We start from the raw sequence: 22,812 nt of genomic DNA, 5'->3' as shown, positions 1-22,812 counted from the left end.
ATCGATCTAATTATGGAGGAGGTTGAGACGACAACGACGGAGAGGCTGAGAATGTTCGACAACTAGAGAAATAAAATGCTCCACGGGAGGTTCTTTGAATTCCTTCTTTGAATATTTATGGAGAATTCTATCCTGAAGTGGGCCTGCACTAAAAACGTTTAGGAAGCTCTCAAGAGGAGAGAATTAGTCGCGGTCAACGCTATAGGAGGTGCCCTGCACCCAATACTTCTCCAAAGACAGGCAAATTACGATCATCTTGATAAAACTACTTGGTTGGATGCAAGAGTAAACGACAAGCTTCAACAGATCCTAGACTCATTCAGCTCAACAGCCATGCCATTCATACATGGCACTGAATCTTCCAGGGATGCTGAGCAGCAAATGGCACCAGTTTTTGCTTCAAGTAGAGATTTTTTGGCCTCCAACTCTATGGTAATTCCTAACTCTCCAAATGTCGAACATCAACTTTTCTATGTTGAAAAGTTGTTGTTCCCAACTGCTGAGTAGCAGCCCTCCTCTACTCTCTACTGCTGAACATCAATCTTATTCTGCTCCTGAGAAGCCTCTCTCCCAAGTTGTTGTGCAGTAAATCTCCTCAGACTCTGAGCAGCAAGTCAGTCTAGTTGTCGAGAAGCCTTCGTCTTCAACCGAGTTGCAATCCCTTCCGACTGAGCAGCAACTCTTTTCGGCTGTATCCAATCATTCTGTAGCGGTAATTGGCCTTATCAAAGACATCTGTGCGGAGATTTAGGAGGTCGACTTCTTATCTTAAGCGCTGATTGATGTGCCTTCTCCTCGATCTTATCCTTCTTCTAATGATCCAAAGTCAGCTTCCATTCAGGAAAGCTCTCAGCAAGTCACTCCTCTATAGATTCTACCAGCCGTTTCCCAACTTGAACAGTCGACTCCTCATTCTCCAGAAGAGTCATCTTTGGGAACGGTGGATCTCCGTAGCCTCATCTAGGACACCATTGCTCCCCTGCAACAGAGTATTGCATCCATCGCTAGTGAAATGGAATTCCTGAAGGAGCAGAATGCAGCTACTTCCAAAGCCTCGGCCTCAATAGAATCGGCGCATGATCAAATCCTAAGCCAGGTTACGAGGGGCAGTGTTGAGATTTCCATTATTAGGGAATTTATGACCAGGTTGAAAACTATTCTCCATAACTCCATTGAGGGTTATAATCGGGATCTCTTCGCGAAGATTGATACTATTGGTATGCAAATTGCCGAAGTAACATACTTACTCAAACATGCAGCAGACAATCAAATAGAAGATGTTGATGTTAAAAAGGGGGAAAGTGGTAGAGGAGGCAGAGCGTTAAAGGGGGGAACCTGGAAGAGAAAGCTAGCAAAGGGGGAAGAAATTAAAAAGGGGGATATCTATACTCTGAATATTTTGTGTATTTATGTTCATATATAAATATATAATTTATCCTTAAATTCACTACTCTTATAACTTAATTTTAACATCATCAAAAGGGGGAAATTGTTAGATTAAGTTAAAGAAAAAAATGCGGAAATTATTAAATTAAGATTAAAGAGAAATTGTTAATCAAGTTGAAATATGAAAAACGTTTTAATTGATTAAAATGAACTTAATCAATATTTTGATGATGCGTTGATAAATGAATAAAACTAAGTTCTGTAAATATTTTAATGCGTAGGTAAATTTGAAGAGGCGTTGGCAACAACAACAGTAGAGTTGACTTCAGCACGCTGACAGTAGACTTGTTCAAGCAGCAGAGTTGAAGAGGCGTTGGAAGCAGCCTTGCCTCAACAGTAGAGTTGAAGAGGCACTGGCAGCCTTGCTCCAACAACAGAGTTGAAGAGACGTTGGCAGCAGCCTTGCCCCAACAATAGAGTTGAAAAGGCGCTGGCAGCAGCCTTGCCTCAACAGTAGAGTTGAAGAGGCATTGGCAGCAGCCTTGCTCCAATAGTAGAGTTGAAGAGGCGCTGACACTAGCCTTGCTCCAACAACAGAGTTGACGAAACGCATGCAGCAACATTACTCCAATAAAAGAGTTGAAGAAGCGCTGACAGCAGACTTGCTCAAACAGCAGAGCTGAAGAAGCGCTGGCAGAAGTCTTGCTCCATCCACACAGATGTGTTGTGCTAACAATAGAGTAACGAACATCAGTGTTGCGTCAACAACTTTTTTGCGCTAATAGATGAGTAACCAACAGCAGACTCACGAGCAGTAGAGTTGATGTCAGCAAAACTGAATATACGTTAACAACCGAGTAGCTAACAGTAGTGTTGCGCCGACAGTTGTGTTCGCTATTAACAGACTTCCACAACTAGCTTAATACGCCAAAAATGTACAATTGCCACACATGATTATTCTATTAGCCCGAGCAGTACTATCCAATACACCACGTTCTACCGAATATTCCATCAAGTTCGTGCACTACAATCATGCACGCCACGCACCAACGAATATTATTCTTATGCGCGCTACCTCGTACGTTAGGTGTACAACAAACGAAAAGCTGACACGTATCTATGAGATAGATTCGACCGTTGTCATGCATCAAATATAAAAAGGCATTAGAGTACAACGACAAATCGCTTGATATTTTTATGCGCTTGATCTCTCTCGTCTCTCAATTCTCTGACTTTTTTCTAGTTCTTTCTTCATTTTCAGGAAAATCATTGTTCAAACTATTCGGTAAATCATTACATTACACTGAGCGATAATTTCTTGTATTATTTGATAGTAATTTCAGTATTGTAAGTTGGACAGAATGTTGTTTGTTCAACAAAGAGTGTGATAGCAAGGAGTTCAGAACAGGCAGGTGTTAAGAATTGTGATCTGAGTGGGTTTGTGTAGAGGTTATACAAATGAAAGTCTTCTAGTGGAATCCTTCTAGAAACAGAAGAAAGGGTGACATAAGAGTTTTATTTCCGAACATCCATAAAATCTTGTGTTATTTCATTATTGCTTCTTACCGTCTTATTCTTATATATGCCGCTTTAAATCATGCAAGCATTTCCGCACTTGAAACCGTTCAAGAGTTTGCTACAATTTATCGAAGAATAGAAACATATTTTCAATCTTTAACAGGATTAAAATCGCATAAAAGTCAAAAATACAACAACAATATTCAACTCCCCTTCTATTATTGTAGTCGTTCTTAACAAGTCAGTTTATAATTATTTGGTCAGTTTTTCATCGGTTCAATTCGGTTTTTTTTTTTGCTTACACCCCTAACCTTACCTAAAAGTTTGATTTTAAAAATAAATGTATCAGAATTTTAACGTAGAATTGCCAGAGTTTGACCTTTTCCAAACAAATCAAATTTATAAAATTTATAAATTTTGAAATTATTATTTTAATTGAGAAAATTAGTATTATTATTAAATCATAATATTCATAAGTGAAAATTAAATGGATAATCAACCCTAGCTAATTGAGTTGATCCCTATCTCATGATAGTTTTAACCTCTAACAATGAGCATTTATGCACGATCAATAAATCCCTAAAGTTTCGTTCATATTTATCAAAAATAAGTTGCCATTATTTTTTATCTTCCCATACTTATGGTTCCAATCGACTTATGGATGGTAAGAGAATTTCCATCTCCTTCCAACTGACCAAAAATTCAAATTAGATCCTAATTTTAGGATAATTTTGATATCGAAGAATAAAAATAACCTCAGACTTATAATATTATAAGTTGTGATATCCCTCTATTTTTTAATCTCTTACCTATTAAGCTTTGTTCAGATGAAAAATAATGATTAATGATAATTTTGAGAAGTGTTAGAAATATTTTTGAGGCAGTAGATAAGATATTTGATCGAGTTTAAGGTTAGAAATAGAGAATATGTGAAACTCAAACCTCAAACTCGAATATATTAACATTAAAAAAATATTTTTTTATCTTGCAAGCATTAACGTGACATTTCATATGTCATTGTTACCTCCATCATAATATTTATATAATTTATTTAACCCATACTTATTGCTCCACACCAAATCTTTTTCTAATATAAAAAATATATATTTCTTTAGTCACTCTATTTCTAATTTCTATATATTCATCTTTAATCCTTAAATTTTATTCAACATTTACTTTATATTTTTTTCCAATTATAATAACAACAAATTTATTATATTTTTCAATATTTACAACTTACATACATATATGAGTAAATAATGATTTTATTTGTTTTTTTACTTCAATATTATTAATTTTAAAGTTATTTATTATTTAGTTAATCTTCGATCTCTACTTTGTAACATTTTTAATAAAATATATAAATTCACACTTTAATTAGGTAATGAGGTACCCGTCGAGAATCGAGTACTCGACAAATCGGTAATAGAGATATAAATAAAGATACTTGTCGAATTTAATGTCATGATCTATTAGTAAATTAAAAATTGAATTTGAAAATAGATTCACTCTTCCAACAGGTTGGTTAAGATAACCATTGTCAAACATGATATAAATTCTAAAATTTGAGCTCACAAATACTTATTTGAGGAAGTTCTAGTGCAAATCAAATCAAATTATAAATTCTGTTGCTATTAATAATTTGATAATGGATATGATCGTGTTCTAATATAATTTAAGTCAAAGATAATTTTATGATAAATATAACTACAAATAATATATACTCTTATTAATTTATAATATATATGTTTAAATAATAATAAAAAATGCATATGAATCTAAGAAAAATGACAAGATATTTTCCAGTTATCTTTTATATGAGTTTATTCTTAGGAGTAAGTAACATAATCATTCCAGATATTTTTAATATATAATGGTAGCATTATCATACACAGTTCACTCTATCTTAAGGTAATCTTAATGAAAATTGAATAATGACATTTGGTTTCTTAGAAAATTAACTCTTATAGTTATAACATTTCTTTAAATTAGAACTTTTTGAGGTGAGAATTCAAACTAACTTTTTAATAATTATAATTGTTGAAGAATATTAAATTGTTTGATAAAAGAAAGAGAATATTAAATAAAATAAAATATTATTTTTAGTGTATAATCTTAATAAAATAAGATTAACACAAAAAAAAATTATATATTTTTTTGGTTGGTATGACAACGAAACTAGAAAAAGATTGCGACAAAATTTTAAAGATTTTTGGAGAATTTTGAACAAAATATTAATATTAATTTAATTAAAATTTATTTAAAATGAAACTTGACATTTTAGAAATCAAAGTTTTTATTTTAAATTCAATTTTGTATATGTTATGGTTTCAAGGGACCGAGCAGGGACGGATCCACGCATGGACTAGGGTGGGCTTCAGCCCCACCTAAATTAAAAATTTTAAAATAAAACATTTTATATATAAACTTGACATATAGCCCAATTGACTATGTAACTAAACTTTGAACATGAGGTCAGTGATCAAATCCCGACCTCACCTTTAATTTTATAATAATACATAAATTTTAATTAATATATAAATAAGATTTAAAATATAAAAATTAAAATAATAATAGTGTTTTATATTTTTTAATTTTAAATTATTTCAAAATTTTATAAGAAAATATAAACTAATATTAATAAACAAGTTAAAATAGTTACATTGGTTTGATTCGGTATTTAAATAAAGAATTTGATATCCCTGCTCAAAACCTAACAAATCTCCTAGAATTGATGTTAATGTAAGTTCTCTTAAACTTGATCCAGCATTACGTATTCCGATATGGGAATATCCTTCTAATCAAAGGGATGAAATTAGACGAACTTATATCAAGATGGGGTCATATCAACCTATTAAGGATGAGTATCCACCGACCAAATTTGGAAATCAAAATCGACGGTTCCAAAGTCATTGGTTTAAGAAATTTACTTGGTTAGAATACTCTCTTTTGAAAGATGTTGCTTTTTGTTTCCCATGTTTATTGTTTGAACATAAGCAACTCTATAAACCTACATTTACAATAGATGGATTCAAATATTGAAAACGAGTTAATGATGGGAATAGATGCTCTTTTGTTATGCATATAGGATGTAATATTTCACCACAGTTAAATATCTTGATAATCTAATGAATATCCTTGTCATATTGACAAAGTACTGAATGCATAGTTTTCAGATGAAAAACAAAATAACAGATTACGGCTTACAACAACTATTGAAAGCACTCGGTTGCTCACTTTACAAGCGTGTGCATTGAGAGGGCATGACGAGTCTCCATCTTCTAATAATCGTGGAAATTTTATTGAAAAAAAAAAGCGGAGCATAGAAAGTTAAATCTGATATGCAAGTTGGAGTCAGCCCCATGTAATTTTTCATCCTGTCTCCGCCTCTGGGACCGAGTATTATATAAAGTTGTTTATCACCATAAACTATAACATTGTAATATCGGTTCTAATCTCCTAAATAATATTTTTTTTACGGCGTGAGAATCTCCTTAATAATATTTTTTCTACAGCGTGAAACATTATCAACCCACCTTTTTAACGTTTTTTTGGTTTGTTTGTATCTTTCTCAGATCTTTGTAACAAAAAAAAATCATTAATTTGACTAAACAATTGTTTATATTATTGAAGTGCAATTATTATTATTTTTCCAAAGTCCACTTAGCAATATATCATGAGTGCCCACTTTTGCTTCCAATTTGACTTAATTTATTGATGATCATTCACAATTTCCACTAAACCCCCCCACCCCACTTATAAAGAGAAAAATATCCAACTGTACCTCACAGTACTATCTCCTTTCATATCTTTCTATATATGGTTCACATTCAATTTCCCAACTTGCAAGTTTTAATTGTATTGAAAACAACAAAAAAAAAAGTAGTAGTAACATATATGGAAAGGAATAGAGAATTATTATATGTAATGTGATTAAATAAATTAAAAAAATCAACTATAAAAGGTTATGACAATCTAAGTACAATAATAGTATTTGTTGTATTTTTTATGTTTCATTTTATCTTCACTTTAATCATCTTTGTTTAAAAAATATTGAAAAAATAACAAAATAATATTTTCAAAATGATATTTAAGATATTTCTTTAAATTCAATATACATGAATGTGAAATTTTGACCAAATAAAAAAGGTTTATTGCAACATCTTTTTGACTTTTAAAAGCAAGATTGTTGGCTATTCTCATGCAAATTAAAGTAGCCACACATAGTGCATGAACATAATAAGTTGGCTGTTATATATAAATACTAGTTGGCTATCTTTTATTATCACAACAAAGTTTGAAAGCCTGTAAATGGTTACTAGAGATAGAATTGCAGCCATGAAGATAAATTTTCTCCTTATATTAGTGGTTGTTCTACTAGGGTTTTCTCATATGAACTCATTGAATGCCATTCCACTTACAAGTGAGTTTTCAAAAGCCTTATTCTATTTCTACTCATTCATCTTGATTATATTTCCTTCATATTCTTCATCATCTCTTACATTTTTGTGTTATAGGAACAATAGCCATAATGCATGAAGTTCAAGGTTTTAAAGATTCGAAGAACACCCTTATCAATTTGGTATGTACAAACTCATCATGATTTATAGATGTATGTCGATCTATGATTCTATATATCTCCGGATTAATTAACCTAAAGAGAATGGCTCATATTCTTGTTGTTGAGTTGAGTTTTTTCTCTCTTCTTATAATGGATAGGAACCCGAGAAGAAAATGATTGATGTGGAAGAGACGAGTATGATAAGAAGAATGGATGTTGAGCTCCATGATTACCCGGGATCAGGAGCTAATAATCGCCACAATCCAAAGCCACAACTAGGTCGAGGCTGTTTTGATTGTTGATTCGTTCATGGACATGATTTGCTCCAAAATTCTCATGAAACATGTTAGAATTACTCATTATTTGTGGGTAATCTATAGCCATTTTAGTTCAATTTAGTTTTGAGAACAATATTTCTCATGGTTATAATATATGTATCACCATTTAGTGTTAGGGGTACATTAATGTTGTTAAATTATTATTTAATGTTTTTTATTGTTATAAATAATAAGACAAGGCCATGTACCTCTCTTTTATATTATGGGAGGATATGTTGTTTTCTACCATGTGCCCCCAAAGTGTCCACTTCTTCAAATTGTATTTATTTTACAGATTGAGAGATCATCTATTATCGATCATCCTCTGCTATTATGTTCTTCCTCACCATGAGGCGCAAAACAGTCCAATTTAAAAATAAGTTTTTTTACTCTTTTATCCCTCCCTGTGAGTGGGAGCAGAGAATGATCCGTAATAGGTGATCTCACCTTCTTCGTTGGGAGATAATTGGTTGTTTCATACCATGTGTCCTAAGGTGGGTTCATGTTCATATTGTGAAAAATATACACATAAAACGTGAATGTGAACTCCACATAAATAGGTAAAATATAACAAATCCTCTCATTTTATATTTTTTAATTTGAGACATGGAAAAAATGTAAATATGATCCTTTGTCAAATTGAAAAAAATTGTCTTAAAAAATATCTCGTTTCCAATGTTGTAATCTAAAAAAATACTTGTATCATTAACCTATTATTAATTTAAGATTCAATAATTAAGAAGCATTTATCATTACCTAATTATGTTAGGCCCTACCCATTTTTATTTTATTTTATTATATTATATTAGCTTAGAAAATGGTGATGATTGAAGTGGACATGTGAGGTGTATTTGTGGAATTCTACCACTTTCTTCTTCCCCACTACTTTTCCCCCAACATCCCCACTATACAATTTCTTACACATTACTTTATAACATATTGACAAATTGAATATAAATTCATAAATTTATTGAATCATTCAAAATGTCCCACAATTTGAAGTCCCAATTGACATAAATGAAAGTAAAAGTTGGTTTGAAAGAATAATGTAATGTTTACCTATATTTTAAAGGATCAATCCACCAATTGGAGGCACTTTCTAATCTTGGATTTGGACCATGTGTTCTAGTTGAGATACCTCACAAATGAAATGTTTCAATTTTTGTCAAACAAATATTCAGATTCAGATCGAGAAAGTGTTTTGAATTCAAAACTAGGCATTACACGAGCACCGCCCAAGCCAGAAACTATGCGATTTGGTTCTATCCCTAATAATAATTTCTCGATTATAAACACTAGAAAGCAACTTAACATAACTATGACAATCAGAACAAACATCCAGATTCTTCGCAACTCTTATTGTCGATCCAGGATTAGTCGACAAAAGTCCAAAAGCAATCGCCAACTTTTCACTATGCAAATCAAATCCATCTCCATCATAACCCGCAATCCTCAGTTGCTGTCCAACCTCTTCCACCATTCTGTAAACTTCTGTCTTTCGATAATGCGAGATATCGTCTGCAAAAAACTCATACAACTTCCGATTCACTTCGATCGTGCTGCAATCAGATGATAGCCCGATTCCTTTCTCACCCATCATGGCCTTCGTTTCCTCAACCTTATCGTGGTTTCCCAACGAAGAATATATATTCAGTAATAATACGTAGTCCCCGAGTTCTCGAGCTCTAAGTTCGACCAAATGCTCAACCACATTCCCAGCTATGACAGAATGATTTTGGTTTTGAGTTCTACAAGCTGACAATAGTGTTCTCCATATCTTAGCATCTGGCTTAACCTGCATCGAAAGAATAAGATCGTATGCTTTCTTGAGATAGCCTTCACGAGCTAGAAGATCGACCATACATCCGTAATGATGTATGGTTGGCTTTATTATGGTTTCTTTTAACAACCGGTCGAAAATCATCAAACCTTCATCGATAAGTCCCGAGCGACTGCAGGCGGAGAGAACTGCAGTGTAGGCATGTTCATCAGGAGAAATACCCGATTCCTCCATCTCAATAAAAGCATCAATCGCTACTTTTCCATGTCCATTCGTCGCAAAACCCGAGATGATCGATGTCCAAGAGACCAAGTCTTTATTAGCAGATGTGGTGAATACTTTGTAAGCCTTTTCGATACGATTGAATCGCGAATACATCGATACGAGGGCGTGACATATATTAGGAATGGAACTGTACCCGTTTCTTTCAATGTAATCGTGAATTCTCTCTCCGAATTCAAGTTTTCCCGAATGCGTGGTGCAAGCCTGAAGTGCTAACAAGCAAGTTACTTGATCCGGTTTACAGTCGAATTCTAGCGATTGCATTGTATCGAACGCAGATAATGCGTCTAGAGTTCGTTTATTACGGGTGTAACAAGAAATCAATACATTCCATGAGATAGTATCTCTAATTGGCATTTCATCGAACACCTTACATGCATCATCACTCTTGTGACAAATTGAGTAAAAATCCATCAATGTAGTTAGTAATAAACTATCGGATTGATACCCATCTATTAGAATCTTAGCATGAAGCTGTAAACCACCGAATAACCAAGACATTTTAGTACATGACTTAGTGGATAAAGAAGACGATAAGGCGTCAGGGGAAATACCTCTCTGTCGCATCTCTCTGTATAATTTGAATCCTTCATGAGGAAATTTGCTGTTTGAGTAAGCTCTGATTATGGCGGTGTAATGATTCAATTTTGGGTTTCGCGTGAGATTGAAAATCCGTCGGAGATAAGTTAAGTTGTGATGGAATAAGCGGGCGACGGAGGTTAAAAGACAGAGAGATGCATATGGATCGTGTATAAATGATGCGCGGTAAAGATGGGCGTGAATTTGAAGCAATTGGGCAGGTTGAGAAGATGATCTTATGAGATCTATCAACGATTTATATCTTTCGATCATTTTGGAGATTCTATCATCAGTTTGTTTCTTAGACCTTGCTTACAAATATAAGGTAGAAGAGGGAAAATTAGAAGGCTTGTTTGTAATTCAACTTTTCAATTACAATTGTTTGTATTGATAAATGGTCAAATTCAAATTGTCTATTTAAGACTTCTTATTAGGGTCAATTGATATTCACATATATATATTCTTTAAACCTCTTTTAAGGGTATTCAGTTCAGTTTCGAGTTATTCAATTCAAATTTTTTAAATTTATTTTGAAACAAAAATTTAAAAACCAAATCGTGAAATTCAAATTCTATTTATGGTTGAATATTCGGTTTAAATCAATTATTGAACACACTTACAAAATTGTACTATTTATTATAATAATTGCATTTGTATTTTTTTTTTATCAATGTAACCACTTTTAAGAGTTAAAGTCAAATAGATTGAGAAGGTTATCCGTTCACATAATTTAATATCTAATAAAACATATAATTATTTAATTATATCTAATATAATTATAATAAAAAATTATTTGTTTTCGAGTTGAAACCCAACTTGAAAATCAAACCGAAAACCGTAATTGAATTCGAATTGGTTTAAATTCAATTCGAAAATTGAAATTCGGTGAATTCAAATTCAGTCTCATTATTGTTAAAGTTAAAATTATTTTTAACCGTTTCAAATACCGTTAACTTATTAATTACGTGTCATTTATGAATAATTAAAATATCAATATTACTAATTTAATTATCTAATTTAAGTAGAGTGAGAATTTTAACAATGAATTTCAGATAATTTGTAATCAAAACTTTCAATTTATTAAAATTCGGTAGTTAAATTAGTAACATTGTTCTTTTATTTATTTTAAATGCCACATAAATAATAAGTTAACGTATTTTTATATGGTTAAAAGTATATATATAGTTTTAATAGAGTCATAAATTATATTTTAAAAAAAATGTTCGAAATCTCAATTCACTTTTAATTTAATTTAATTTAACGAACATAAATATAACATAATCAATTTTTGAAACGGTTATTTCTCTCAACAAAATGTTCTAAATGAGTCTAGCAGTCAATTAAAATTAATAGGATATATTTAATCAGGTTATGATACATGTTCGTACTTATTTAACTTTTTTTATTTAGGAAATAATGTCATTTCATTGTTACTGTTTTTAATTCATAAAGCTGTTTGGTTATTTAGATTGGTACAAAAATATTTCACTAAATTTTTATTAGTTTATAAAAATTATTACTAAATAATACAAATATACCTAAAATTTATTTTAAACAACAACAATAATAAAAACAATAATAATTTTATCTATAATTTAAAAAATGTAACTTAATTTGTTGCAATTGAATTATAAAAAAATGCATTTGACTCCGGTTGGTCGATTTTATTAACTTTCCGGTTCAATTTAAACCAATTAGATTCAATTTCTAGGGTAGGGTTGATATTCCAAACAAATTAAGGTCACAATTTCGCGTGATCATAAATAAGAGTGTAAATATAAATATATTGCATAATTTGAGGATATATATTATGTTTGACTAAAACAAATTAATATTGCGTACGTTTTTTTTTTGACAGTAGGGTTTCGTAGATATAAATTGAGATTTAGGGTTTCTCTAAAACCTTCATTAACAATGGCCGATCTAGAAGCGGTTACTACTGAAGTAGAGAAGATTACTTCTACTGTAGATATGGAACTCGTTGAAGAAACCGCCGCCATCGTGGAGTATAACGGTAACTCCAAGCGTGCGAGAGAAGACGAAGGCGCTGAAACGGACGAGAATGGAGGCGGTGTAGCGAAGAAGCTGAAGGAGGAGAAGTCTATTGAGGAGGAGAGGATGGAGAAACTTGTAGGAGGTGAGGAGAAGAAGGATGAAGCAAGTCCTATAAGCTTGGGACCGAAGAACTTTGGGTCGTCGGTTGAGATGTTTGATTTCTTCTTCAAGTTGCTTCATTCTTGGACTGTTAATATCGATATCAACAAGGTACTTAATTTATCTTTATTGATTGTTTTGCTGAAATCCATTGGGATTATCTTCTTTGATTATTGCATTGTATGTATCTCTATTGATTGTTTGTTGCTGCAAAGAAATGGGGATTGTCTGTTTGATATCTTGATTAGCCATTTTTGAGTCTGTTTATATTCTTTTTGCTAAAAAGGCAGAAGCTTTTGCAGCATATTCATTAAGAATACAATTTCATAGATCCTCTACAAACCCTAACAAGTCATTTTTAAGAAGCTGACTCCTGCTGCAAAGTAATGGGGATTGTCTGTTTGTTATCTTGATTAGCCATTTTTGAGTCCTTTGTATTATTTTTGCTGAAAAGGCAGAAGCTTTTGTAGCATATTGATTAAGAATACAATTTTATAGATCCTTTAAAAACCCTAACATGTTATTTTTAAGAAGCTAACTTTGGGGATTGTCTGTTTGATTAGTCATCTTCGAGTCTCTTTGTGTTCTTTTGCTAAAAAGGCAGAAGCTTTTGCAGTGTATTGATTAAGAATACAATTTTGTTAGATCGAGTATGTAAGCCTCTTCTTTGATTGCATTGTATCTCTATTGGTTGTTTGATCTTTGTTGCTAAATGGTGATTGTCTGTTTGATATCTTGATTAGCCATCTACGAGTTTCTTTGTATTCTTTTTGTTAAAAATGCAGAAGCTTTTGCAGGACATTGATTAAGAATACAATTTTGTAGATCCTTTTAAAAACCCTAACAAATTATGTTTTCAATGATAGTATGAGTACCTGTTGTTGCTGGATCTGCTTAAAAAGGGTCATCTTGAACCAGAGAAGAAAATTGGTAATGGGGTTCGTGCTTTTCAAGTTCGGTTTCACCCAGAATACAAAAGCAGGTGCTTCTTCATTGTGAAAGACAATGGTTCAGCTGATGACTTTAGTTTCAGAAAGTGTGTTGATCACATTAGTCCACTTCCAGATAATCTGAAAGTGAAATCTGAAGTGAGCAGGGGATTTGGAGGTAGGTTTGGTGGTGGTGGTGGTGGAAGAGGAGGTAGGTTTGGTAGAGGTGGTGGTGGCCGTGGAAGAAGGTGATGATGATCAGCTGATTTTGAAATTTTTGAGCACTTTCTTTTTGTCTACTTTTTTTTTTTGATAAACAATCACTATCCGGTGTGGTTTCTCTTCTTTTTTATGTTATTTGGTGTCATTATATGGATTCAATCTTGATTTTTTGAGGTTATTTTATGGTAGATGTTGATTTCCAATTTCATTGCATTCCTTTTTCTTTACACAAATTAAAATAAATTGTATGATTACAGGTAACTCACCCCCGAGTTTATTCTACATTGCTAGCTAGCTATACATTCATAAGAAAGTAAATGTAAACCCGAGCTTTGATTGTTTTGATCTTCGACTTATCTCGATGAAATGCATCAGAATTTGAAATTGTGCTTCATGTACAACACAGCTTCTTGCTGGAGAATGAAATGTTTGTTATTAGGGTAGGTAAAACTGTATAAAGTAGGGCATTATCGATAAAATTACTTACGATTAGGCAGAGAATAAGGCAGGCAGCAGCTCCGGGGAACAAGGCAAACCAGAAGTTCAAGTGGTGGAGCTTTGCGCCATCGATGAATAAAATAGGCAAACTTGCAGCTACATAATTACACAAATATATAAAAATAAAAAACATTAATTTGAAAAGAATGTAAAGAATTATCAATGGGATTATTACCTGGTGGATGAACTGAACGAGTGTAGATCATGAAAGCAATAGCTGCAGATAAACCAACACTTCTAGCAATCCAACCAGGACCAAACAACGTTAATGAAGCTACACCAATTGCTGCACATCCAATTTGACCCATAAACATGTTGTATTTCCTCGCACCAGGTGATGTCGGAGTTGCGAAAAGAACAGCACAAACCGCGCCAAGAGGTGCAATTGTAATCGATGAAACACCTTTAGATATCAAAATCTGATCAATCTTTCCTAGTAAAGCCATAGCTGCAAATGCCCCTGTTCTTCACCACCCATTACTCAAAAATTACTAAATTATTAATCCAACAACAAATTATTATCAATTTAATCTAAACAACCTGTCGCTGGCCATACTACATCACTCAATGAAGGCGTTTTAGAACCCTTCTCCGGCGCCCAATCCTCCCACCTCGCCGGTGTTACTGCTGAAGATGAAGCAACTATGAATCTCGATCCAAATGAAGACCTGCATTTCTTCAATTGTGCTCTAGCCGGAAAAAGGCAAGCAGGGGAGCTGAAGAATAAGGATGAAGATTGCGCTGTAATGGCGGCGCAATTGAAGACCTGCATTTCTTCTTGTTCTTGCTGTTTGTTGATAGATTTGGGTTTTCGGTTATTTCTTTAATATGAAACAGGTTTTTGTCTCTTTATCATTGTTTTATATGAACATAAAAAGACTGTTAAGAGATGTGGCGGGACTCTTTGACCTTTGGAGACGATGGAAAGACAGCCCGAAGGCTGTCGGTTGAAAAAAGTTTTGATTTTAGTAACTTATCTCTTCCTCGTATAACGACATGTTTTCCTATGTTTTTTTCTTCTTAATTACAACCTTTTTATTTATCAATAAAAAAATATCTTCATTTTCTATTAATTAAATTTACATTTAACTAGGGTGAAGATTATTTACAGAGGAGTAATAAGTGAGGAAATTTGAGAGAGTGAATGAGAGGAGTAAATGACGAGTCACCACATCATTGAATGTAAAAATGATAAAGGGTAATGTATTTATTCATTAAGAAAGCGTCACATGTATAAAGAAAAAAAAATCAACAAATGAGGGAGGTGATGCTTCATTTTTTTTTGTATATGTGTCACTTCATGAGTGGGATACATGTAGTGTGTAGCATCGAATTAACCGAGAGAGAAGAGAGAAAAAAATTATTATTTTTTCAGCGAATCAGATTGCGCGCCAAGTCATTCTCTCTCAAATTTCCTACCCAATCATTTCTCTTTTTTATATTGATTAAATGTTTACATTACTTCTATGTAGTCCAAACAAGACCTGGTAAATAGTGAACATAATTTAATGAATACAACATGTAGGGTAAAAAAAAGTTATTTTTTGTCCATGAAAAATTTGGCTTCTTCTACCACCCTACAAAGCTAGAAGAAAGGTCATACAGCTAATTGATTTGAAAGTTCAAACAAAATTGTAAAATATTTCCCTTTAAAAAATTCAAATTTTGACATGTAAAGTTATGTATACACACAAATGTCAAAATGAATTAAATCGACCTCACTCACCTATATTCCCGGTCACATTTTTTAATAATTAATTTTTATAAATACTAAATTAACATGATTGCTAACCATGGTGACAATTATAAATTGCAATTATCTGGTATAATATGAATATTTAATATATTATGATATTGTAATTTGTAAGTGCCTGAAAAGTCCGTGCGGTCAAGATTGGCTTTGGATTTTGGTTAAATGTTTTTAGGTAATTAATTAAAAATAATTAATTTTTATTAATTTTTAGATTTACTATTAAAAATCATAATTTATCTCTTCATGAATCACAAAAGAGATGAGGAATTTAAATAATAATTTTAGTTTTAAAAAAATTATTTTATAAAATTAAATTAACGACGAGAGAATATTTTTACGTATATAAATATAGTATATATATAATAATGCTTAATTTAATAAGACTTAATTTTATAAGTGTCTGAATTGTCTAATAGAGAGGTGCGGTTAATTTAGATATATATGTGAGAGTAAATAAATATTTGGGTTGGTTTTTGAGTTGACCCGCCCATAAATTTAAAACGGTCAAAAATAAAATAAAAAATGTTATTTATAAATTTTGAACTTTCAACTTAACAGCACATTACAACCTTTTAACCAACTAAGCTAATAAGATTTTATATTTTAAATTCAACACTATATTGAATAAATGTGACATTTTAACATTCAACATTTTAACTAATTAATCTATATATTAGAAAAATATATATATTTAAGTATATATATATATATATATATTTCTCACTCTATTTTTTTTAATTAATTTTTTATATTTTTCTTTCTTAATTAATATAAAATTAAAAATACTAGGTAGGTTTAGAATTTGTAACATTACAATACAAAACACAAGTACAACCATTTAATCAACTAAGCTAATAAGATTTTATATTTTAAATTCAACACCAAATTTTAACACTATAAGTTTAACTTTTTAACTAACTAATAGAAAAAAAAAAATTATTTTTCTCCTAATATATATATATATATATATTTTTCCTCCCATTCTCTTTTTTTAATTAACTTTTTTTTTTATATTTCTCTTCCTTTCTTAATTAAATTTTTTTTCTTAACCATATATAAATATATTTTATCTTATATTTTTTTCTTTCACTAATCATATGTATTGTCTTATCAATAATTATATATATAATAACACTATAATAAATATATGAGAAATAATTGAAGGAGGAAAATTAGGAAAGAGAATTTAGGAGGGAATGACTTGGAAGAATAATTTAGTCAAAAAAATAATAAATTTTCTCTGTCTTCACCCTTTATCTTTTTCCATAATAATGTAGTGACATTTTAAATAATAATAATAATAATTAATTTTTCTTTATTAATTATTTTCTCTCTCATTAATTAATATATATATATATATATATATATAAATACATAATATATATATATATATATATATATATATATATATATAAAATAATAAAATTATTTCAATATTATCAAGTGGTCTAGCGGTTATAGTATTCACATTTTATGCTTAATATTAGTGTTCGAATCCTAAAGCATCTGAAAGTGTGAGGTCGGAATTAGTGGTTGGTTTGGAGAGCTTTTGAAAGTGTAAGGTCACGAGATGAATGTCGGGTTTGTCGAGTGTGAGGTCGGAATTAGTTGTTAGTTTAACAAGGAATATAGAGACATATAAAAAAGTGTGAGTCACAAGATTAAGGTCAGTGAGTGGTTTACCGAATGTATAAAGAGACATATGAAGAAATAAAGAGACATGAAAATGTGTGAGTCACAAGATGAGTGTCAATTTGGAGGTTAGTGGTTGGGTTTTGACAATGGATAAAAGATGTGTGATCAATTGAGATTGGTCAGAATTAGTGGTTAGTTTGGCGAACATTTGAAAATGTGAGATCACGAGATGGAGATCGGGTGGTGGGTGGTTTGACGAGTGTGAGGTTGGATTAGTGGTTGGTTTGGTGAGAGATAAAGAGAGATATGAAAAAGTGTGAGTCATAAAATTAAGGTTAGTGAGTGGTTTGTCGAGGGGATAAAGAAACATAAAAAAGTGTGAGTCACAAGATGATGGTCATTTTGGGGGTTAGTTGTTGAGTTTTAACAATGGTTAAGAAATGTGTGATCAATTGAGATTGGTTGTTGATTTGTTGAAGTGGAGTAAAAGAGAGATCGAGTAAGATTGATGAGTGATTTATCGAGGGATAAAGAGACATATAAAAAAAGTGTGAGTCAAAAGAGATCGGGTGGTGGGTGGTTTGTCGAGTGTGAGGTCGAAATTAGTGGTTGGTTTGACGAGGGATTAAGAGACATATAAAAAAGTGTGAGTCACAAGATTATGATAAGTGAGTGGTTTGTCGAGGGATAAAGAAGCATATGATGGGATAAAGAGACGTGAAAAAGTGTGAGTCACAAGATGAGGGTCAATTTGGGGGTTAGTGGTTGAGTTTTGACGATGGATAAGAGATGTGTGATCAATTGAGATTGATTGTTAATTTGTTGAAGTGAGAGTAAAAGAGATGTCGACTAAGTTTGGTGAGTGATTTATCGAGGGATATAGAGACATGAAAAAATGTGAATCATAAGATGAGTGATTAATTTAGGGGTTAAATTTAGATTAAACTTAATTTTTACAAAATAAAATTAATTTTAAATTAATTAAATTTGAATAATATTATTTTTATCTAAAATATTTATAGATAAATAATATTTTGTATATATTCTTATCGGTACAACTACATGGAAATACAAGAAATTATTGCTAGTTTAAACTAAATTTATTTGGATAAGTTTTCTATTATTAGTTGCATTTTCAGGATTTATTAGATTAATAAAATTAAACTGTTTTCTTATCAAATAAAATAAATAATAATAATTTAAATGCTTAGAGTGATAATAAGTCTTATTTGATGTGAAATCTCCAAAGTTTTCACCCAAGTGTTTAAGATTACTATATAAATTACCTAAGTGATTTCCAATCAACAAATCGTTTCCTCAAACAAATCAAGATATTCGAAATTGCCTATTCTTTAATATCTTGATTTTAATGAAATTTTAATGATAAATGTTTATAGAGATAGAAATTATTTATGATGAGTTATTTAAAATTAAGTTTAAGTAATTAATACATTGTAAAATTTATTATTTAAGCATATTCGAAAGTAATGTCTATTAAAAGTAAGATAATGGATATCCCAAACAGTACCTAAATCGAAATTGGACATTTAATCCAAATAATTTAAAAACTTTTTTTATATTCTCCAAATTATTGTGACTATTCTATCCATTGAAATATATCCGATTCAAGATGTTGGAACTGATCTCGTACAAGGAAGTCTTTTGAAGACGGTCATAGAGGCAATCAAGGACCTTGTAAACGATGTTAATTTGACTGTTCATCAACTGGTTTCTCTATTCAGGCCATGAACTCTAGAAATTTTGCTCTCGTGTCTCTTCTCCTTCAACCCGAAGGCTTTGAACACTACCAGTGTGACCGCAATATATCCATGGGTATGAATCTCAATAACTTGGGTTAAGTTGTTGAAATTTTCTAGTAACGACGATATCATCTCTATCAGGCCGATGATGGCATACTGTTACATTTATATTTGAAAGTCCAACTCCGGATGAAATATCTTATTATGAGATGAAGCTGATGGATATTGACAACTAGCATCTCGGATACCTGAAGCGGATTACCATGCTTTTGTTCGGATGCCTTCATCAAAGTTTAGTCGAATCTGCAAATTTCTAAGCAGCATTGGCGATACAGTTGTGATTTCTATGACAAATGAAGGAGTGAAGTTCTCTACTAGAGATTACAAGGATAATTTAAATATTGTTTGTAAGCAGAACTACAGTTGATAAGCCTGAAGATGCCACCGTAGTTGAGATGAACGAGTCAGTTCCATTGACATTTGCATTAAGGTATTTGAACTCTTTCACTAAAGCAGTGACATTATCGAACATTGTTACCACAAGACTGTCATCAAAACTGCCTATGGTTGTGGAATACAATATTGCAGAGATTGGGTATATCAGATTCTACCTGACACCCGTGGATGAAGTAGCAACAAACTAGGCTAATAATATATTTGTGCTGTCAAAGATGATTTTTTATTTTTCATCTCATTTTCTTCAGGTTTTTTTAATAATTTGTTATTTAGGAACGGATCGAAGACAAATTCATATCTTTGTTTTGTTACTTCTGTATAATCTTTTGTCTTTTTCTATCTGTTTCTGTTTAATTGAGATTTACTTTTGTCATGACAAATAGGGCTTAATCCGAGTTCGAACTTTTGTCATTACTTTTGTGAGAGTAATGAATACTTGAGTCAGATTGTGGATAGACCCGCCCATAAACTTAAAACAGTTAAAAGTAAAATAAAAAATGTTATACGTATATTTCGAACTTTTAACCTAACAAAACAAGTACAATCTTTTAACCAAGTATGATTGGATGTGGTTTGTCGATAAATAATAAGACCGATAAAATTGAAAGTAGTTAAAAAATATGAATAAAATATTTGATTGATCAAAATGTGAGGCACGATACTAAATGTTAAAAAATATGAATCAAATATTTGATTAATCAAAGTGTAAAATTACGAGATAAGAGGTTCATTGGAAAAAAATATGTGATAAAATATGTGAGAAGATGAGTTGTTTTAGCGAAGTGAATAAAATATGAAAGGAAAGTATTCTATTTTTTATTTTAATATATTTTTCATGAAATTTTAAATACATATTATTATATTTTTTGTTTATATTTTTATGCGTGTGTATCGCACGAGAATCTTCCTAGTTTTATTAAAGATTCTTGCTGGATTCGATATTTAGTAATACCCAAAAAAATGCAATCTAACTATGTCATTCGTATCCGTTAAAAAAATATCTACTTCAAATTTATATAGAAATTTTGGATCCTTACATTTTATTCATCCAATTATTTTCCACATTTTAAACATATATTTAAATTTAATATTTTAAATTTTAAATATTAAATAAATGTTAATATTTGCGTTTGATGTCGAAAATTGTGAAAAATGATACTTGAAAAATCAATTTAAACAAGATAGATTTAAAAATAAATCCAAATGGGCTTTTAATAAATTCTTTTTTTATGAAAATATTCTAAAAATATTTAAAGTTATTTTTTATTTTTTCCGATTTTTTAAAAATAATTTAGTGCTTTTAAATGTTGATAAAGATTTAAAATTGAAAGTTGAAAACAAATATGCCATAGGTTGGGGCACGGGTTGAACATGTGAGGCATGCAATAACTCGTGTGTTAGAGGTTGAGTTTTGACCGAGTTGAAGTCCGTCTTCAACCACTCGATGACCAAATTAAACTGTAGGTTTGTAGTTTCGACTAGAGGGCTTTGATCGTGAATTCAAACACTCGAGAGCTTCGTCTCCCGTTTAGAATTCTTTGATCATATTCCCAAGACATCATTCAACTAGCATGGGTTCCAACAAAGCTCTGATAAAACAAATCCGAAAATTCATTTTTTCGATTGAAAGCTTTAATTTGAATTATGAGCTTTCGAAAAGCTTCCTTAGGCTAATAAGCATTTAAACACCACTGGCTACTCATCATAGCCATTTTTTAAATCGAAATACAAAGCTTTATTCGAAAATATTGAATTTGGGCAAATAAGCTTTATTTACTTCGAGTTTGAAAATACTCCTAACATCATTTAGAATGTGTTAGGAGACTTTTGAGATTGGTGTTTCTAAGTTAAGGCTTAAGAACAAAAACCTAACTTTTAGAGAATTTAAAATTGAATTTGGATTTATTTTAGTTAGAATGAATTGATTCAATTAGATCGATAGAAAGTTTATAAATCGTCTTCGGATGAAGTTCCAATCAAGAAATTTGGTTATAATACAATATTTAAAAACACATGAACTAAAATGTGTGAATTTTAATTTTTGTTCATGATATTAATTACAAAATGAATGATTGTTTATAATGAGTTGAAGAACCTTCTTACACACTTATTGAAACTTTTGGATGAATCTGAAATCGAGCTTTGAAATTATGTACAAGGTTTTTTAAAAATGCTTGAAAATTTTAAATGCCGAATTTCTTTGGAACTTGATTGATGGTTGTGGTTGGTCCTTTTCCTTCGTCTTGGCAAGGAGATCCTATTTATAGGTACCATAAGTTGGTTAATCCTTGAAGATGATAGGATTTCGTCAAAAACAAATTAGTGGCTTATTCATTTATGTTATAATTTGACCGGTCATAGGAGCAATGATCACCAAGCTTGGTCAAGTATCCGTGAAGATCAAACTTTGCGACTTTTCTTATACGGCTTTCGCGAGGATGAAGATGACCTCCAACCGCGAATGTGCGCTCTTTTGGTGTTTCGTCAGTATTTGGCAATTTGTGTATCCTTCGTTAGAGCAAAGTTCCTCTGCTACTAAAATTTCCTTATCCCCTGTTCCTCTCTCACAGGGGAAAGGGTAAATCAGTAAATACAGTTTTTTTTATTTATTTTATTTCAAATTTTGTGTGGAGAAACACCGGAACATCTATATTTTGGTAGCAGAGGATCCCGTGTGCTTTCGTTAGCATGGGCGTTAGCATGGTTGGTCGCACGCTTGACCTTGTTTGATTTAGGTCAATCCATTTGTCTCCTTGTTTTAATTAAAGGACAAAATAAATAAAATTAAATAATAGACATAAAAATCTAATTTTTTGTTTATTTTATTTATTATATTGTGTATTGTATAACTTTATTTTTAATTATTTTGGGATTTAAATAGTTATAAAATTTGTCCAAAATAATGATTTAATTTAATTCCGTCCTAAATTTAATTAAACTGGGATTAATGGATATAATATTATTCCAAATAATTATTTAATT

At 31.2% G+C, this 22,812-nt stretch overlaps 4 protein-coding genes and 1 pseudogene across 4 annotated transcripts; 3 read left to right on the top strand and 2 right to left on the bottom strand.

Moving 5' to 3' along the window:
- The first annotated feature begins 7,186 nt into the window (after positions 1-7,186).
- Positions 7,187-8,076, top strand: LOC124917991. Its single transcript, XM_047458260.1, has 3 exons — positions 7,187-7,327; positions 7,422-7,486; positions 7,624-8,076. Exons 1-3 carry the CDS (start codon positions 7,216-7,218, stop codon positions 7,765-7,767), a joined length of 321 nt encoding a protein of 106 aa, XP_047314216.1. The 5' UTR covers positions 7,187-7,215; the 3' UTR covers positions 7,768-8,076.
- An 872-nt stretch (positions 8,077-8,948) lies between these two features.
- LOC124917982 (pentatricopeptide repeat-containing protein At3g47530) lies at positions 8,949-10,758 on the bottom strand. The gene has a single exon (XM_047458248.1). It carries the CDS (start codon positions 10,694-10,696, stop codon positions 8,996-8,998), a length of 1,701 nt encoding a protein of 566 aa, XP_047314204.1. The 5' UTR covers positions 10,697-10,758; the 3' UTR covers positions 8,949-8,995.
- Positions 10,759-12,290: 1,532 nt separating this feature from the next.
- Positions 12,291-13,896, top strand: LOC124920361 (protein EMBRYO DEFECTIVE 514-like). Its single transcript, XM_047460836.1, has 2 exons — positions 12,291-12,688; positions 13,444-13,896. The coding sequence occupies exons 1-2, from the start codon at positions 12,338-12,340 to the stop codon at positions 13,756-13,758; spliced, it is 666 nt and encodes a 221-aa protein (XP_047316792.1). The 5' UTR covers positions 12,291-12,337; the 3' UTR covers positions 13,759-13,896.
- A 55-nt stretch (positions 13,897-13,951) lies between these two features.
- On the bottom strand, positions 13,952-15,068 carry LOC124920360. Its single transcript, XM_047460835.1, has 3 exons — positions 14,767-15,068; positions 14,402-14,686; positions 13,952-14,322 (listed from the first exon to the last, which is right to left on the bottom strand). Exons 1-3 carry the CDS (start codon positions 14,996-14,998, stop codon positions 14,120-14,122), a joined length of 720 nt encoding a protein of 239 aa, XP_047316791.1. The 5' UTR covers positions 14,999-15,068; the 3' UTR covers positions 13,952-14,119.
- Positions 15,069-19,122: 4,054 nt separating this feature from the next.
- LOC124912658 lies at positions 19,123-22,369 on the top strand (annotated as a pseudogene).
- The last annotated feature ends 443 nt before the right edge of the window (positions 22,370-22,812 follow it).

Source organism: Impatiens glandulifera, chromosome 1 (assembly GCF_907164915.1).
Source record: "Impatiens glandulifera chromosome 1, dImpGla2.1, whole genome shotgun sequence".
Classification (NCBI taxonomy): Eukaryota; Viridiplantae; Streptophyta; class Magnoliopsida; order Ericales; family Balsaminaceae; genus Impatiens; species Impatiens glandulifera.
This window is presented reverse-complemented; position numbering and strand designations above follow the sequence as displayed.

Excerpts from the sequence above, each read along its gene's own strand:
- LOC124920360 (XM_047460835.1), bottom strand. The coding sequence starts at position 14,998 with ATGCAGGTCTTCAATTGCGCCGCCATTACAGCGCAATCTTCATCCTTA. Across the intron at positions 14,687-14,766 it reads TGTAGTATGGCCAGCGACAG|GGGCATTTGCAGCTATGGCT; the intron begins GTTGTTTAGATT and ends GGTGAAGAACAG. Across the intron at positions 14,323-14,401 it reads TCGTTCAGTTCATCCACCAG|CTGCAAGTTTGCCTATTTTA; the intron begins GTAATAATCCCA and ends GTAATTATGTAG.
- LOC124917982 (XM_047458248.1), bottom strand. The coding sequence starts at position 10,696 with ATGATCGAAAGATATAAATCGTTGATAGATCTCATAAGATCATCTTCT.
- LOC124920361 (XM_047460836.1), top strand. The coding sequence starts at position 12,338 with ATGGCCGATCTAGAAGCGGTTACTACTGAAGTAGAGAAGATTACTTCT. Across the intron at positions 12,689-13,443 it reads TTAATATCGATATCAACAAG|TATGAGTACCTGTTGTTGCT; the intron begins GTACTTAATTTA and ends TTTCAATGATAG.
- LOC124917991 (XM_047458260.1), top strand. The coding sequence starts at position 7,216 with ATGGTTACTAGAGATAGAATTGCAGCCATGAAGATAAATTTTCTCCTT. Across the intron at positions 7,328-7,421 it reads GAATGCCATTCCACTTACAA|GAACAATAGCCATAATGCAT; the intron begins GTGAGTTTTCAA and ends TTTGTGTTATAG. Across the intron at positions 7,487-7,623 it reads AGAACACCCTTATCAATTTG|GAACCCGAGAAGAAAATGAT; the intron begins GTATGTACAAAC and ends TATAATGGATAG.